Genomic DNA, 14844 nt, shown 5'->3' with positions numbered 1-14844 from the left:
TGTTTCAAATCCTCAAACTGTGCGGGCGGAGTTCAGCGGAGTTCTTTGTGAAACGTCTCGTCTCGCGGTGTTTGCAGATCCAGACGGAGGACCCTTCGCTCCCCGCCGAGAGCCAGGCGTCTCTGTCCCTGAACGCCCAGTCCTACGAGTCCCCCAACGCCCGCTACCTGTACATCAACCCCAACCCCATCCGGGCCGGCGTGGGGGCCCACACCCAGGTCACAGTGCACTCTGTGGGCCCGCCCTACCTGTCCGTCAAGTCCCTCAACTACCTGGTGAGCGCGCGGCAGGAAAACACCGTTACAATCATTCCTACTGCAGAGAATACTACGACACGTGTCAGTGAAATGCTCGTCGTGCTGCTCGTCGACGTGAGCACATGATCCAAACGTCGATCGTAAAGTGAATGTTTTGAAGATGTGCAAACGTTTAATAGAGAGTATACCATTTATAATCAAAACATGCGGCAAAAACAGCTAATAATGAATGAAAATTGGATAGTTTTATATTGTGATTTTGATCATTTCTGTATATTTGACATCATGTGGTCTGGAGTGGGCCAGATCCGGACTCATGTGAAATGTGCTCCCTGCTGCCCCTGGTGGCCGTGTGCAGATCATGTCGAAGGGTAAAATCATAAAGTACGGCTGGATCCCGTTCGGCGAGCAGCAGGGGAACAACCTCAAGCTGCCGTTCCAGGTCAGCGCGGAGATGGTGCCCTCTATCAGGCTCCTGGTGTACTACATGCCCTACGGGGAACGGACCACGGAGCTGGTGGCCGACGCCGTGTGGCTCAACATCCAGGGCGAGTGTGTCAACGGACTGAAGGTACCAAACACCCAGGCTGGACCGGGATCAAACGAGGGTTCGAACTGGGGCCCAGGGTTAACCGGGAGTGAACAATGACTAAACCAGGTCTGAAGGTCGAGTAGTCCCGGGTTAAGTCCTAGTTAAGTCCTAATTTTGATGTGGTGAGTTAAGACTATATATAACAAGCAAAGCAGGTTACAACAGGAAGAAGCAGGTTATAACAGGCAGAAACAGGTTATAACACGCAGAAGCAGGTTATGACAGGCAGAAACAGGTTATAACACGCAGAAGCAGGTTATGACAGGCAGAAGCAGGTCATAACAAGCAGAAGCAGGTTATAACACACAGAAGCAGGTTATAACACACAGAAGCAGGTTATAATACGCAGAAGCAGGTTATAACACGCAGAAGCAGGTTATAACACGCAGAAGCAGGTTATAACACGCAGAAGCAGGTTATAACACACAGAAGCAGGTTATAACACACAGAAGCAGGTTATAACAGGCAGAAGCAGGTTATAACAGGCAGAAGCAGGTTATAACAGGCAGAAGCAGGTCATAACAAGCAGAAGCAGGTTATAACACACAGAAGCAGGTTATAACACACAGAAGCAGGTTATAATACGCAGAAGCAGGTTATAACACGCAGAAGCAGGTTATAACACGCAGAAGCAGGTTATAACACACAGAAGCAGGTTATAACACACAGAAGCAGGTTATAACACGCAGAAGCAGGTTATAACACGCAGACTGGACAGGGAGTAAACCAGGGTTACAACACATACAACAAAACCAGGACTCAACAAAAGCCCTCAAAGAAAACCGAGCCAGGACCAAACTCGGACTAAACCAGGACTTCTGAACAGGATTGAATGAACTCTGCATGTGGATATTGTGCTGAGGAGGAAGTGTCTGGGGAGAGTGACGCGTGGGCTGTTTACAGACGGAGCTGAAGACTCGAGCGACAAACTACAAACCTCAGCAGGACCTGGAGATGGAGGTGAAGGTCAATCAGGACGGCTACATCGCCATGACAGCGGTGGACACGGGCATCTACAGCCTACGGCCCAACTACAAGGACCCAGTCAACTCGGTGAGAGACGTTTCACCTGAGCATGTGTGTGGATGTCAGAGACGTTTCACCTGAGCATGTGTGCGGATGTCAGAGACGTTTCACCTGAGCATGTGTGCGGATGTCAGAGACGTTTCACCTGAGCGTGTGTGTATGTCAGAGACGTTTCACCTGAGCGTGTGTGTATGTCAGAGACGTTTCACCTGAGCGTGTGTGTATGTCAGAGACGTTTCACCTGAGCATGTGTGTGGATGTCAGAGAAGTTTCACCTGAGCATGTGTGTGTATGTCAGAGACGTTTCACCTGAGCGTGTGTGTATGTCAGAGACGTTTCACCTGAGCGTGTGTGTATGTCAGAGACGTTTCACCTGAGCATGTGTGTGTATGTCAGAGACGTTTCACCTGAGCGTGTGTGTATGTCAGAGACGTTTCACCTGAGCGTGTGTGTGGATGTCAGAGACGTTTCACCTGAGCGTGTGTGGATGTCAGAGACGTTTCACCTGAGCATGTGTGTGGATGTCAGAGACGTTTCACCTGAGCGTGTGTGTGTGTGTGTGTGGATGTCAGCAGGGCCGGCCCAAGCCTTCAGGGGGCCCTAAGCGAAAACATTTTTGGGGGCCCCTCACCACGTCATCAGAATCAGTTTTATTGCCATTGTCAGTAAACAATTCACATATAGGAACTTTCTTCAACACAAACAAAGCACCAAAACTCCAGGGCATCCGTTTGCCAGTTAGTTTATTCTCAACACCTCACAAGCTCAAATATGGATAACTTATATCCCACAATATAACTTGGTATTCCGCTGACATCACCTCTACTCCCTGTACAAATAACACACGTCCCAGATATGTTTTTGGGTGTATTTGTGGGCGTTAAGAGTCGACAGCCACATTAGCAGTTTAAATTAATAAACAGGGGGGGGCACTCCCCCAGAGATTGTCAGACCTTTTTTGGGTCTGGTGCATTTTAATGTGGTCCAGCCGCTAAAGTAAGAGTAAAATGTTGAGGTTGTAATGCTATAAAATGATGATGTGATGAAACTGTGCCAGGAGAAAGTGATTAAAGCCAGTTATTAATACATTAGTGTACTTAATTACTCAATACAATATTGGCTATGAAAAATAATTATGGTCAAATTGATTCATTTTAACTGAAAATGTAAAAGTAATAGTTATCCTTACTAATTTATCTTTTACAGCTCCCAACTGTTCCTTCTTGCCAAAGTGACAAAACAATTTATATTAAATTAAACAAATGGCATAAGCATTGCTTGATAACACTCATAAAACTAGACAGTGCAAACATGTTATTCCCAGAGAATGATCAGAACGAGAAGTGAAGGTCCAAACCTCGCTTTAGTGAAGAGACTGTGTTTCTGCAACTTTGCCACTTTTGTATAAAAAATATATAGTATTATTCTATAACAGACGTAATTATAATATGTCTGGTTATTTTTCAATATCAATTTATTATAATTTATAACAAACAGTCTAATGATGCTTTTTAAATAAATTGAAATGTTTTATTGCTCTATTAAAAGTGAATTACAATATAAATGTTTGTTCTGATCAGAACATCACACACTGGACTCTGTGTGAAACAATGCTGCGATGTGATTGGCTGATGGACCTGACGTGCATAAACCTTTACGTTCCTCTTATTGCACGTTAAGAAGTAAAACAGACATCACGAGTCACGATTGATCTCACACATGGTGATGTGAGAGAGAGGGACGCAAACTCAAACCCGCTCATCTCTGAGTGAGGCTGCACAGGGGCCCGGGACAGGGGCCCGGGACAGGGGCCCGGGACAGGGGCCCGGGACAGACAGGGGCCCGGGACAGGGGCCCGGGACAGGGGCCGCACACTGTTCACTCCAAAGTCTCATGTCAGAGGTTCTGGACGAGACGGCGCTCGTCCGGACCGGATCTCCGCCTCTTAGTGACCCGGGGCACAGACGCCCCTCACCGGCCTCACCTGCAGCTCACACTACAGGGCTGGTGTGAATGTGAAGCTCATTATCTTTCATTCAGACATATTATTGTGCGCGGGGCAGAGCTCTCGTCTCCTCCAGCCTGAGCGAACTAACGTGACAGAATCGTGTTGTTTCAAACAGCAGCATTAACCGTCTCTTTGTAAGATAAGTTCAATACCTGGAGAGTGTTGTTGAGTTTGCAGTTTCTTTACATCGTCAAGAAGTTTCTTCTTTCGTTTTTCGGCATCAGGAGATATATTCCTCTGGACATGAGGACCACGTTCTGTTGTGTTTATGTTTCGCTCTCGTTCTGCTCGCGCACAATGAAGTTGCTCAATCAGCGCAGGTTTGGTGTCTCGGTTGCCAGATTGTCATTACAAATAAATGCGGTTTGTGCGTCATGTTCCCGCTGTGAGCGCTGCCGCGCTGCTACACTAGTGGCTGCGCTTGCACTTCGCATAAGACAGGTTGCCAGATTGGGGGCCCTATTAACGCCTCGGGGCCCTACGCGGCTGCTTAGTTCGCTTATAGGCTGGGCCGGCCCTGGATGTCAGAGACGTTTCACCTGAGCATGTGTGTGGATGTCAGAGACGTTTCACCTGAGCGTGTGTGTGTTGATGTTAGAGACGTTTCACCTGAGCGTGTGTGTGTGTGTGTATGTCAGAGACGTTCCACCTGAGCATGTGTGTGGATGTCAGAGACGTTTCACCTGAGCGTGTGTGGATGTCAGAGACGTTTCACCTGAGCGTGTGTGTGTGTATGTCAGAGACGTTTCACCTGAGCGTGTGTGTGTGTGTGGTCAGAGACGTTTCACGTGTGTGTGTGTGTGTTGATGTCAGAGACGTTTCACCTGAGCGTGTGTGTGTGTGTGTGTGTGTGTATGGTCAGAGACGTTTCACCTGAGCGTGTGTGAGGACATATGGAGCTTTGCCTGTCTTCTCTCAGGTTCTCCGTCACATTGAGGGGGCGGACCAGGGCTGTGGAGGGGGCGGGGGCAGGAACGCCGCTGAAGTCTTCAAACTGGCCGGACTGAGCTTCATGACCAACGCTGAGGCCGGACTCTCGTTGCCCGGTGCGTAACGCTGACACCAGCACTTCACATAATAATAACCTATCACACGTTTTCATTAGGACTTTTTTCAAATATAATGTATAAATATATCATTATTATAACAGTTATTCAAAGAATAGCTTTGCTCTGGGCCAAAAGGTAAAAACGTAATAACAGTGTTATCTCAGTGTTATCTCAGTGCTAACTCAGTGTTATCTCAGTGCTAGCTCAGTGTTCTCAGTGTTATCTCAGTGCTAGCTCAGTGTTATTTCAGTGTTATCTCAGTGCTAGCTCAGTGCTAGCTCAGTGTTATCTCAGTGTTATCTCAGTGCTAGCTCAGTGCTAGCTCAGTGCTAGCTCAGTGTTATCTCAGTGTTAACTCAGTGCTAGCTCAGTGTTATCTCAGTGTTATCTCAGTGCTAGCTCAGTGCTAGCTCAGTGTTATCTCAGTGCTAGCTCAGTGCTAGCTCAGTATTATCTCAGTGCTAGCTCAGTGCTAGCTCAGTGCTAGCTCAGTGTTATCTCAGTGTTATCTCAGTGCTAGCTCAGTGCTAGCTCAGTGTTATCTCAGTGTTAACTCAGTGCTAGCTCAGTGTTATCTCAGTGTTATCTCAGTGCTAGCTCAGTGTTATCTCAGTGTTATCTCAGTGCTAGCTCAGTGCTAGCTCAGTATTATCTCAGTGCTAGCTCAGTGCTAGCTCAGTGCTAGCTCAGTGTTATCTCAGTGTTATCTCAGTGCTAGCTCAGTGTTATCTCAGTGCTAGCTCAGTGTTAGCGTTTTCGCTAAGTCAGTCAAAGATGATTAAACACTCTAACATCGGCAGTGAACAGTAAGTTGTGCTTGATGTCTCACCGTGTTAAAGTCTTTTCTTCACTTTGCATCTCAATGCTAACGCTAACGCTAATCCTACTGTTGAGGCGTGAAAGGTAAAAAATTAAAGGTAAAAAAACCCACAATAAAATAACAAACTGAAATCGTCACATAAAAACAATCTGACATTCTTCAGTTTAAAAATCATTATTTCATATTTTGAAAAACATTAGCATCAGCGTCGAGACACAATTAGCTAGCGCGCGTTTTGCACCGTCACTCTGCGGGAAAGTCACTGTTTTTGAAAGAAATATATAAACTATAAATCCACTTCATTACGTGTTTGTGATTAACTCTATAAATCACTCCAAATGACATCGCCGCTTTGTCTTTGGTTTATTTATGTTAGCGCTAACAAAGGAGCTAACGCTAACAAAGGAGCTAATGCTAACAAAAGAGCTAACGCTAACAAAGGAGCTAACGCTAACAAAGGAGCTAACGCTAACAAAAGAGCTAACGCTAACAAAGGAGCTAAAGCTAACAAAGGAGCTAACGCTAACAAAGGAGCTAACGCTAACAAAAGAGCTAACGCTAACAAAGGAGCTAACGCTAACAAAAGAGCTAATGCTAACAAAGGAGCTAACGCTAACAAGATAGTTAACGCTAACAAAGGAGACGTTTCATTTTGAAGATAAGAACCATAAACAGGAAGTCTTTTCCTCCGGCTCGATTTTAAACCGTGGACTCATCTCCGATTCGTCCAATCACAGCAGGCCTGAGAAGTCACATGATCTTTCTCCCACAGTCGAGCCGTGCGCCGCCATCGTCCGACCCAAACGAGCCATTTCTGAAGATGAAAAAGCAAAGATGTGTAAGACTCTGAGCGCCTCCTCTGCACCCTCTGCCCTCACGCCCACGTCCTCCTCCTCTGCACCCTCTGCCCTCACGCCCACCTCCTCCTCCTCTGCACCCTCTGCCCTCACGCCCACCTCCTCCTCCTCTGCACCCTCTGCCCTCACGCCCACCTCCTCCTCCTCTGCACCCTCTGCCTTCACGCCCACCTCCTCTGTTCTTCTGCTCTTCTGCAGGATTGTGAGCTTTCTTCATCTTCGTCACCTTCAGATCTTCCTCTCTGTCCTCCTCTTCCTCTCTGTCCTCCTCTTCCTCTCTGTCCTCCTCTTCCTCTCTGTCCTCCTCTTCCTCTCTGTCCTCCTCTTCCTCTCTGTCATCCTCTTCCTCTCTGTCCACGTCCTCCTCTCTGTCCTCCTCTTCCTCTCTGTCCTCCTCTTCCTCTCTGTCCTCCTCTTCCTCTCTGCCCCCTCTTCCTCTCTGTCCTCCTCTTCCTCTCTGCCCCCTCTTCCTCTCTGTCATCCTCTTCCTCTCTGTCCTCCCCTTCCTCTCTGTCCACCTCTTCCTCTCTGTCCTCCCCTTCCTCTCTGTCCACCTCTTCCTCTCTGTCCTCTTTTTCCTCTCTGTTATCCTCTTCCTCTCTGTCTTCCTCTCTGCCCTCCTCTTCCTCTCTGTCATCCTCTTCCTCTCTGTCTACAGTGGCCCAGTACAGACACCCGAAGGTGAAGGAGTGCTGCCTGCTCGGGATGGGGTACTCGCCCACCTTCCAGACGTGTGCACAGTACGCTCACAACAGATACTGGCGATATCCAAACTGTGGCGACGCCTACAGAGACTGCTGCCTCTACCTGCAGAGAGTCCTCAACGAAGACCTAGTCCTGGGAAGGGCAGGTCAGCGCGCCCACGCTCGCGCTAACAAGGAACGCTAGAAGAGCTTTGTTAGCTTCAATGTGGAGAACTGTACCACGGCTATGTGCAGCTGCTCATGAAGAGGGAGTAGAAGTACTCTAGTAGAAGTACTCTAGTAGAAGTGCTCTAGAGAAGTACTCTAGTAAAATTATTCTAGAATAAGAACTCTAGTAGAAGTACTCTAGAGAAATACTCTAGTAGAAGTGCTCTAGAGAAGTACTCTAGTAGGAGTATTCTAGAGAAGTACTCTAGTAGCAGTACTCTAGTAGAAATACTCTAGTAAAAGTACTTTAGAGAAGTACTCTAGTAAAATTACTCTAGAAGAAGAACTCTAGTAGAAGTACTCTAGAGAAATACTCTAGTAGAAGTGTTCTAGATAAGTACTCTAGTAGAAATACTCTAATAGAAGTACTCTAGTAGAAGTACTCTAGAGAAGTACTCTAGCAGAAGTACTCTAGCAGAAGTACTCTAGTAGAAGTACTCTAGAGAAGTACTCTAGTAGTAGTGCTTTAGAGAAGTACTCTAGAGAAGTACTCTAGTAGAAGTACTCTAGTAAAAGTACTCTAGTAGAAGTACTCTAGAGAAGTACTCTAGTAGTAGTGCTTTAGAGAAGTACTCTAGTAGAAGTGCTCTAGAGTACTCTAGGAGAAGTATTCTAGAGAAGTACTCTAGTAGAAGTACTCTAGTAGAAGTACTCTAGAGAAGTACTCTAGAAGAAGAACTCTAGTAGAAGTACTCTAGAGAAATACTCTAGTAGAAGTGCTCTAGAGAAGTACTCTAGAGAAGTACTCTAGTAGAAGTACTCTAGAGAAGTACTCTAGTAGAAGTACTCTAGTAGAAGTACTCTAGAGAAGTGCTCTAGTAGAAGTACTCTAGAGAAGTACTCTAGTAGAAGTACTCTAGTAGAAGTACTCTAGTAAAAGTGCTCTAATAGAAGTACTCTAGAGAAGTACTCTAGAGAAGTACTCTAGTAGAAGTACTCTAGAAGTAGTGCTCTCGTAGAAGTGCTCTAGTAGAAGTACTCTAGAGAAGTACTTTAGTAGAAGTACTCTAGTAGAAGTACACTAGTAGAAGTACTCTAGAGAAGTACTCTAGTAGAAGTACTCTAGAGAAGTACTCTAGTAGTAGTGCTCTAGTAGAAGTGCTCTAGTAGAAGTACTCTAGTAGAAGTGCTCTAGTAGAGGTACTCTAGAGAAGTACTCTAGTAGAAGTACTCTAGTAGAAGTACACTAGTAGAAGTACACTAGTAGAAGTACTCTAGTAGAAGTACACTAGTAGAAGTACACTAGTAGAAGTACTCTAGTAGAAGTACTCTAGTAGAAGTACACTAGTAGAAGTACACTAGTAGAAGTACTCTAGTAGAAGTACACTAGTAGAAGTACACTAGTAGAAGTACTCTAGTAGAAGTACTCTAGTAGAAGTACTCTAGTAGAAGTGCTCTAGTAGAGGTACTCTAGAGAAGTACTCTAGTAGAAGTACTCTAGTAGAAGTACACTAGTAGAAGTACACTAGTAGAAGTACTCTAGTAGAAGTACACTAGTAGAAGTACACTAGTAGAAGTACTCTAGTAGAAGTACACTAGTAGAAGTACACTAGTAGAAGTACTCTAGTAGAAGTACTCTAGTAGAAGTACACACAGTGGTGCAGGACCTAAAGACGATGACTTTAATAAGAGCTTTTCACGACTTTCTTAAGCCAGAGCAAGTTTTGTCGTCATGGCAATGCTAACAACAACTAGCAAGCTAACAGCGCTTACTGGTTTTCAGAGATATATATTTACAATATCTCTGAATATATTTACAATATCTCTGAATGAAGAATATATCCACATTTACAACATCTAAGAGGAAAATATGGTTCTGAAAAATATCATTTTTTTTCTCATTCGGCAGAAATGGGAGGAATTTTTGAAAAAGCCCCGACTCTGGTGAGAAGCTCCTTCCCAGAGAGCTGGCTCTGGCAGGTCCAGAGGGTCAGGTGAGTCCTGGTTTAGTCCTGGTTTAGTCCTGGTTTAGACCTGGTTTAGAGCTGGTTTAGACCTGGTTTAGTCCTGGTTTAGACCTGGTTTAGACCTGGTTTAGTCCTGGTTTAGTCCTGGTTTAGTCCTGGTTTAGTCCTGGTTTAGACCTGGTTTAGACCTGGTTTAGACCTGGTTTAGTCCTGGTTTAGACCTGGTTTAGACCTGGTTTAGACCTGGTTTAGTCCTGGTTTAGTCCTGGTTTAGACCTGGTTTAGACCTGGTTTAGTCCTGGTTTAGTCCTGGTTTAGACCTGGTTTAGTCCTGGTTTAGTCCTGGTTTCGTCCTGGTTTCGTCCTGGTTTAGACCTGGTTTAGTCCTGGTTTAGTCCTGGTTTAGTCCTGGTTTAGACCTGGTTTAGTCCTGGTTTAGTCCTGGTTTAGTCCTGGTTTAGACCTGGTTTAGTCCTGGTTTAGTCCTGGTTTAGTCCTGGTTTAGACCTGGTTTAGACCTGGTTTAGTCCTGGTTTAGTCCTGGTTTAGACCTGGTTTAGACCTTGTTTAGTCCTTGTTTAGTCCTTGTTTAGTCCTTGTTTAGTTCTGGTTTAGACCTGGTTTAGTCCTGGTTTAGACCTGGTTTAGTCCTGGTTTAGTCCTGGTTTAGACCTGGTTTAGACCTGGTTTAGACCTGGTCTAGTCCTGGTTTAGTCCTGGTTTAGACCTGGTTTAGTCCTGGTTTAGTCCTGGTTTAGACCTGGTTTAGTCCTGGTTTAGTCCTGGTTTAGACCTGGTTTAGACCTGGTTTAGTCCTGGTTTAGTCCTGGTTTAGACCTGGTTTAGACCTGGTTTAGTCCTGGTTTAGTCCTGGTTTAGACCTGGTTTAGTCCTGGTTTGGACCTGGTTTAGACCTGGTTCAGTCCTGGTTTAGTCCTGGTTTAGTCCTGGTTTAGACCTGGTTTAGTCCTGGTGTAGTCCTGGTTTAGACCTGGTTTAGACCTGGTTTAGACCTGGTTTAGTCCTGGTTTAGTCCTGGTTTAGACCTGGTTTAGTCCTGATTTAGTCCTGATTTAGTCCTGGTTTAGACCTGGTTTAGTCCTGGTTTAGACCTGGTTTAGTCCTGGTTTAGACCTGGTTTAGACCTGGTTTAGACCTGGTTTAGTCCTGGTTTAGACCTGGTTTAGACCTGGTTTAGACCTGGTTTAGTCCTGGTTTAGTCCTGGTTTAGACCTGGTTTAGACCTGGTTTAGTCCTGGTTTAGTCCTGGTTTAGACCTGGTTTAGTCCTGGTTTGGACCTGGTTTAGACCTGGTTCAGTCCTGGTTCAGTCCTGGTTTAGTCCTGGTTTAGACCTGGTTTAGTCCTGGTGTAGTCCTGGTTTAGACCTGGTTTAGACCTGGTTTAGACCTGGTTTAGTCCTGGTTTAGTCCTGGTTTAGACCTGGTTTAGTCCTGATTTAGTCCTGATTTAGTCCTGGTTTAGACCTGGTTTAGTCCTGGTTTAGACCTGGTTTAGTCCTGGTTTAGACCTGGTTTAGACCTGGTTTAGACCTGGTTTAGTCCTGGTTTAGACCTGGTTTAGACCTGGTTTAGACCTGGTTTAGTCCTGGTTTCGTCCTGGTTTAGACCTGGTTTAGTCCTGGTTTAGACCTGGTTTAGACCTGGTTTAGTCCTGGTTTAGTCCTGGTTTAGTCCTGGTTTAGACCTGGTTTAGTCCTGGTTTAGTCCTGGTTTAGACCTGGTTTAGTCCTGGTTTAGTCCTGGTTTAGTCCTGGTTTAGTCCTGGTTTAGACCTGGTTTAGTCCTGGTTTGGACCTGGTTTAGACCTGGTTTAGTCCTTGTTTAGTCCTTGTTTAGTTCTGGTTTAGACCTGGTTTAGTCCTGGTTTAGACCTGGTTTAGTCCTGGTTTAGTCCTGGTTTAGTCCTGGTTTAGTCCTGGTCTAGTCCTGGTTTAGACCTGGTTTAGTCCTGGTTTAGTCCTGGTTTAGTCCTGGTTTAGACCTGGTTTAGTCCTGGTTTAGTCCTGGTTTAGTCCTGGTTTAGACCTGGTTTAGACCTGGTTTAGACCTGGTTTAGTCCTGGTTTAGTCCTGGTTTAGACCTGGTTTAGTCCTGGTTTAGACCTGGTTTAGACCTGGTTCAGTCCTGGTTTAGACCTGGTTTAGTCCTGGTTTAGACCTGGTTTAGACCTGGTTTAGTCCTGGTTTAGTCCTGGTTTAGTCCTGGTTTAGTCCTGCTTTAGACCTGGTTTAGTCCTGGTTTAGTCCTGGTTTAGACCTGGTTTAGTCCTGGTTTAGTCCTGGTTTAGACCTGGTTTAGACCTGGTTTAGTCCTGGTTTAGTCCTGGTTTAGTCCTGGTTTAGACCTGGTTTAGACCTGGTTTAGACCTGGTTTAGTCCTGGTTTAGTCCTGGTTTAGTCCTGGTTTAGACCTGGTTTAGTCCTGGTTTAGTCCTGGTTTAGTCCTGGTTTAGACCTGGTTTAGTCCTGGTTTAGACCTGGTTTAGACCTGGTTTAGACCTGGTTTAGTCCTGGTTTAGTCCTGGTTTAGTCCTGGTTCTGACCTGGTTTAGACCTGGTTTAGACCTGGTTTAGTCCTGGTTTAGACCTGGTTTAGTCCTGGTTTAGACCTGGTTTAGACCTGGTTTAGTCCTGGTTTAGACCTGGTTTAGTCCTGGTTTAGACCTGGTTTAGCCCTGGTTTAGTCCTGGTTTTGTTCTGGTTTAGTCCTGGTTTAGACCTGGTTTAGACCTGGTTTAGACCTGGTTTAGACCTGGTTTAGTCCTGGTTTAGTCCTGGTTTAGACCTGGTTTAGACCTGGTTTAGACCTGGTTTAGTCCTGGTTTAGACCTGGTTTAGACCTGGTTTAGACCTGGTTTAGTCCTGGTTTAGTCCTGGTTTAGACCTGGTTTAGACCTGGTTTAGTCCTGGTTTAGTCCTGGTTTAGACCTGGTTTAGTCCTGGTTTAGTCCTGGTTTCGTCCTGGTTTCGTCCTGGTTTAGACCTGGTTTAGTCCTGGTTTAGTCCTGGTTTAGTCCTGGTTTAGACCTGGTTTAGTCCTGGTTTAGTCCTGGTTTAGTCCTGGTTTAGACCTGGTTTAGTCCTGGTTTAGTCCTGGTTTAGTCCTGGTTTAGACCTGGTTTAGACCTGGTTTAGTCCTGGTTTAGTCCTGGTTTAGACCTGGTTTAGACCTTGTTTAGTCCTTGTTTAGTCCTTGTTTAGTCCTTGTTTAGTTCTGGTTTAGACCTGGTTTAGTCCTGGTTTAGACCTGGTTTAGTCCTGGTTTAGTCCTGGTTTAGACCTGGTTTAGACCTGGTTTAGACCTGGTCTAGTCCTGGTTTAGTCCTGGTTTAGACCTGGTTTAGTCCTGGTTTAGTCCTGGTTTAGACCTGGTTTAGTCCTGGTTTAGTCCTGGTTTAGACCTGGTTTAGACCTGGTTTAGTCCTGGTTTAGTCCTGGTTTAGTCCTGGTTTAGACCTGGTTTAGACCTGGTTTAGTCCTGGTTTAGTCCTGGTTTAGACCTGGTTTAGTCCTGGTTTGGACCTGGTTTAGACCTGGTTCAGTCCTGGTTTAGTCCTGGTTTAGTCCTGGTTTAGACCTGGTTTAGTCCTGGTTTAGTCCTGGTGTAGTCCTGGTTTAGACCTGGTTTAGACCTGGTTTAGACCTGGTTTAGTCCTGGTTTAGTCCTGGTTTAGACCTGGTTTAGTCCTGATTTAGTCCTGATTTAGTCCTGGTTTAGACCTGGTTTAGTCCTGGTTTAGACCTGGTTTAGTCCTGGTTTAGACCTGGTTTAGACCTGGTTTAGACCTGGTTTAGTCCTGGTTTAGACCTGGTTTAGACCTGGTTTAGACCTGGTTTAGTCCTGGTTTAGTCCTGGTTTAGTCCTGGTTTAGACCTGGTTTAGTCCTGGTTTAGTCCTGGTTTAGTCCTGGTTTAGACCTGGTTTAGTCCTGGTTTGGACCTGGTTTAGACCTGGTTCAGTCCTGGTTTAGTCCTGGTTTAGTCCTGGTTTAGACCTGGTTTAGTCCTGGTGTAGTCCTGGTTTAGACCTGGTTTAGACCTGGTTTAGACCTGGTTTAGTCCTGGTTTAGTCCTGGTTTAGACCTGGTTTAGTCCTGATTTAGTCCTGATTTAGTCCTGGTTTAGACCTGGTTTAGTCCTGGTTTAGACCTGGTTTAGTCCTGGTTTAGACCTGGTTTAGTCCTGGTTTAGACCTGGTTTAGACCTGGTTTAGACCTGGTTTAGTCCTGGTTTCGTCCTGGTTTAGACCTGGTTTAGTCCTGGTTTAGACCTGGTTTAGACCTGGTTTAGTCCTGGTTTAGTCCTGGTTTAGTCCTGGTTTAGACCTGGTTTAGACCTGGTTTAGTCCTGGTTTAGTCCTGGTTTAGACCTGGTTTAGTCCTGGTTTAGTCCTGGTTTAGTCCTGGTTTAGTCCTGGTTTAGACCTGGTTTAGTCCTGGTTTGGACCTGGTTTAGACCTGGTTTAGTCCTTGTTTAGTCCTTGTTTAGTTCTGGTTTAGACCTGGTTTAGTCCTGGTTTAGACCTGGTTTAGTCCTGGTTTAGTCCTGGTTTAGTCCTGGTTTAGTCCTGGTCTAGTCCTGGTTTAGACCTGGTTTAGTCCTGGTTTAGTCCTGGTTTAGACCTGGTTTAGTCCTGGTTTAGTCCTGGTTTAGTCCTGGTTTAGACCTGGTTTAGTCCTGGTTTAGTCCTGGTTTAGTCCTGGTTTAGACCTGGTTTAGACCTGGTTTAGACCTGGTTTAGTCCTGGTTTAGTCCTGGTTTAGACCTGGTTTAGTCCTGGTTTAGACCTGGTTTAGACCTGGTTCAGTCCTGGTTTAGACCTGGTTTAGTCCTGGTTTAGACCTGGTTTAGACCTGGTTTAGTCCTGGTTTAGTCCTGGTTTAGTCCTGGTTTAGTCCTGCTTTAGACCTGGTTTAGTCCTGGTTTAGTCCTGGTTTAGACCTGGTTTAGACCTGGTTTAGACCTGGTTTAGTCCTGGTTTAGACCTGGTTTAGACCTGGTTTAGTCCTGGTTTAGTCCTGGTTTAGTCCTGGTTTAGACCTGGTTTAGACCTGGTTTAGACCTGGTTTAGTCCTGGTTTAGTCCTGGTTTAGTCCTGGTTTAGACCTGGTTTAGTCCTGGTTTAGTCCTGGTTTAGTCCTGGTTTAGACCTGGTTTAGTCCTGGTTTAGACCTGGTTTAGACCTGGTTTAGACCTGGTTTAGTCCTGGTTTAGTCCTGGTTTAGTCCTGGTTCTGACCTGGTTTAGTCCTGGTTTAGACCTGGTTTAGTCCTGGTTTAGACCTGGTTTAGCCCTGGTTTAGTCCTGGTTTTGTTCTGGTTTAGTCCTGGTTTAGTCCTGGTTTAGACCTGGTTTAGACCTGGTTTAGACCTGGTTTAGTCCTGGTTTAGACCTGG

General features: G+C 45.6%; 1 protein-coding gene across 1 annotated transcript in view; it reads left to right on the top strand.

Moving 5' to 3' along the window:
- c5 (complement component 5) overlaps nt 1-14844 on the top strand; it is a 64943-nt gene that overhangs the window by 7867 nt on the left and 42232 nt on the right. The window contains exons 12-18 of the mRNA XM_072433440.1: nt 78-275; nt 616-828; nt 1753-1902; nt 4803-4929; nt 6525-6590; nt 7268-7459; nt 9370-9454. Of these exons, the coding sequence (XP_072289541.1) occupies nt 78-275; nt 616-828; nt 1753-1902; nt 4803-4929; nt 6525-6590; nt 7268-7459; nt 9370-9454 (1031 nt within the window). The remainder of the gene's footprint in view (nt 1-77; nt 276-615; nt 829-1752; nt 1903-4802; nt 4930-6524; nt 6591-7267; nt 7460-9369; nt 9455-14844) is intronic.

The sequence above is a fragment of the Eucyclogobius newberryi genome, unplaced genomic scaffold (assembly GCF_026437365.1).
Source record: "Eucyclogobius newberryi isolate DKJ021-1_F unplaced genomic scaffold, fEucNew1.0.hap1 SCAF_6, whole genome shotgun sequence".
NCBI classification, from domain to species: Eukaryota; Metazoa; Chordata; class Actinopteri; order Gobiiformes; family Gobiidae; genus Eucyclogobius; species Eucyclogobius newberryi.
This window is presented reverse-complemented; position numbering and strand designations above follow the sequence as displayed.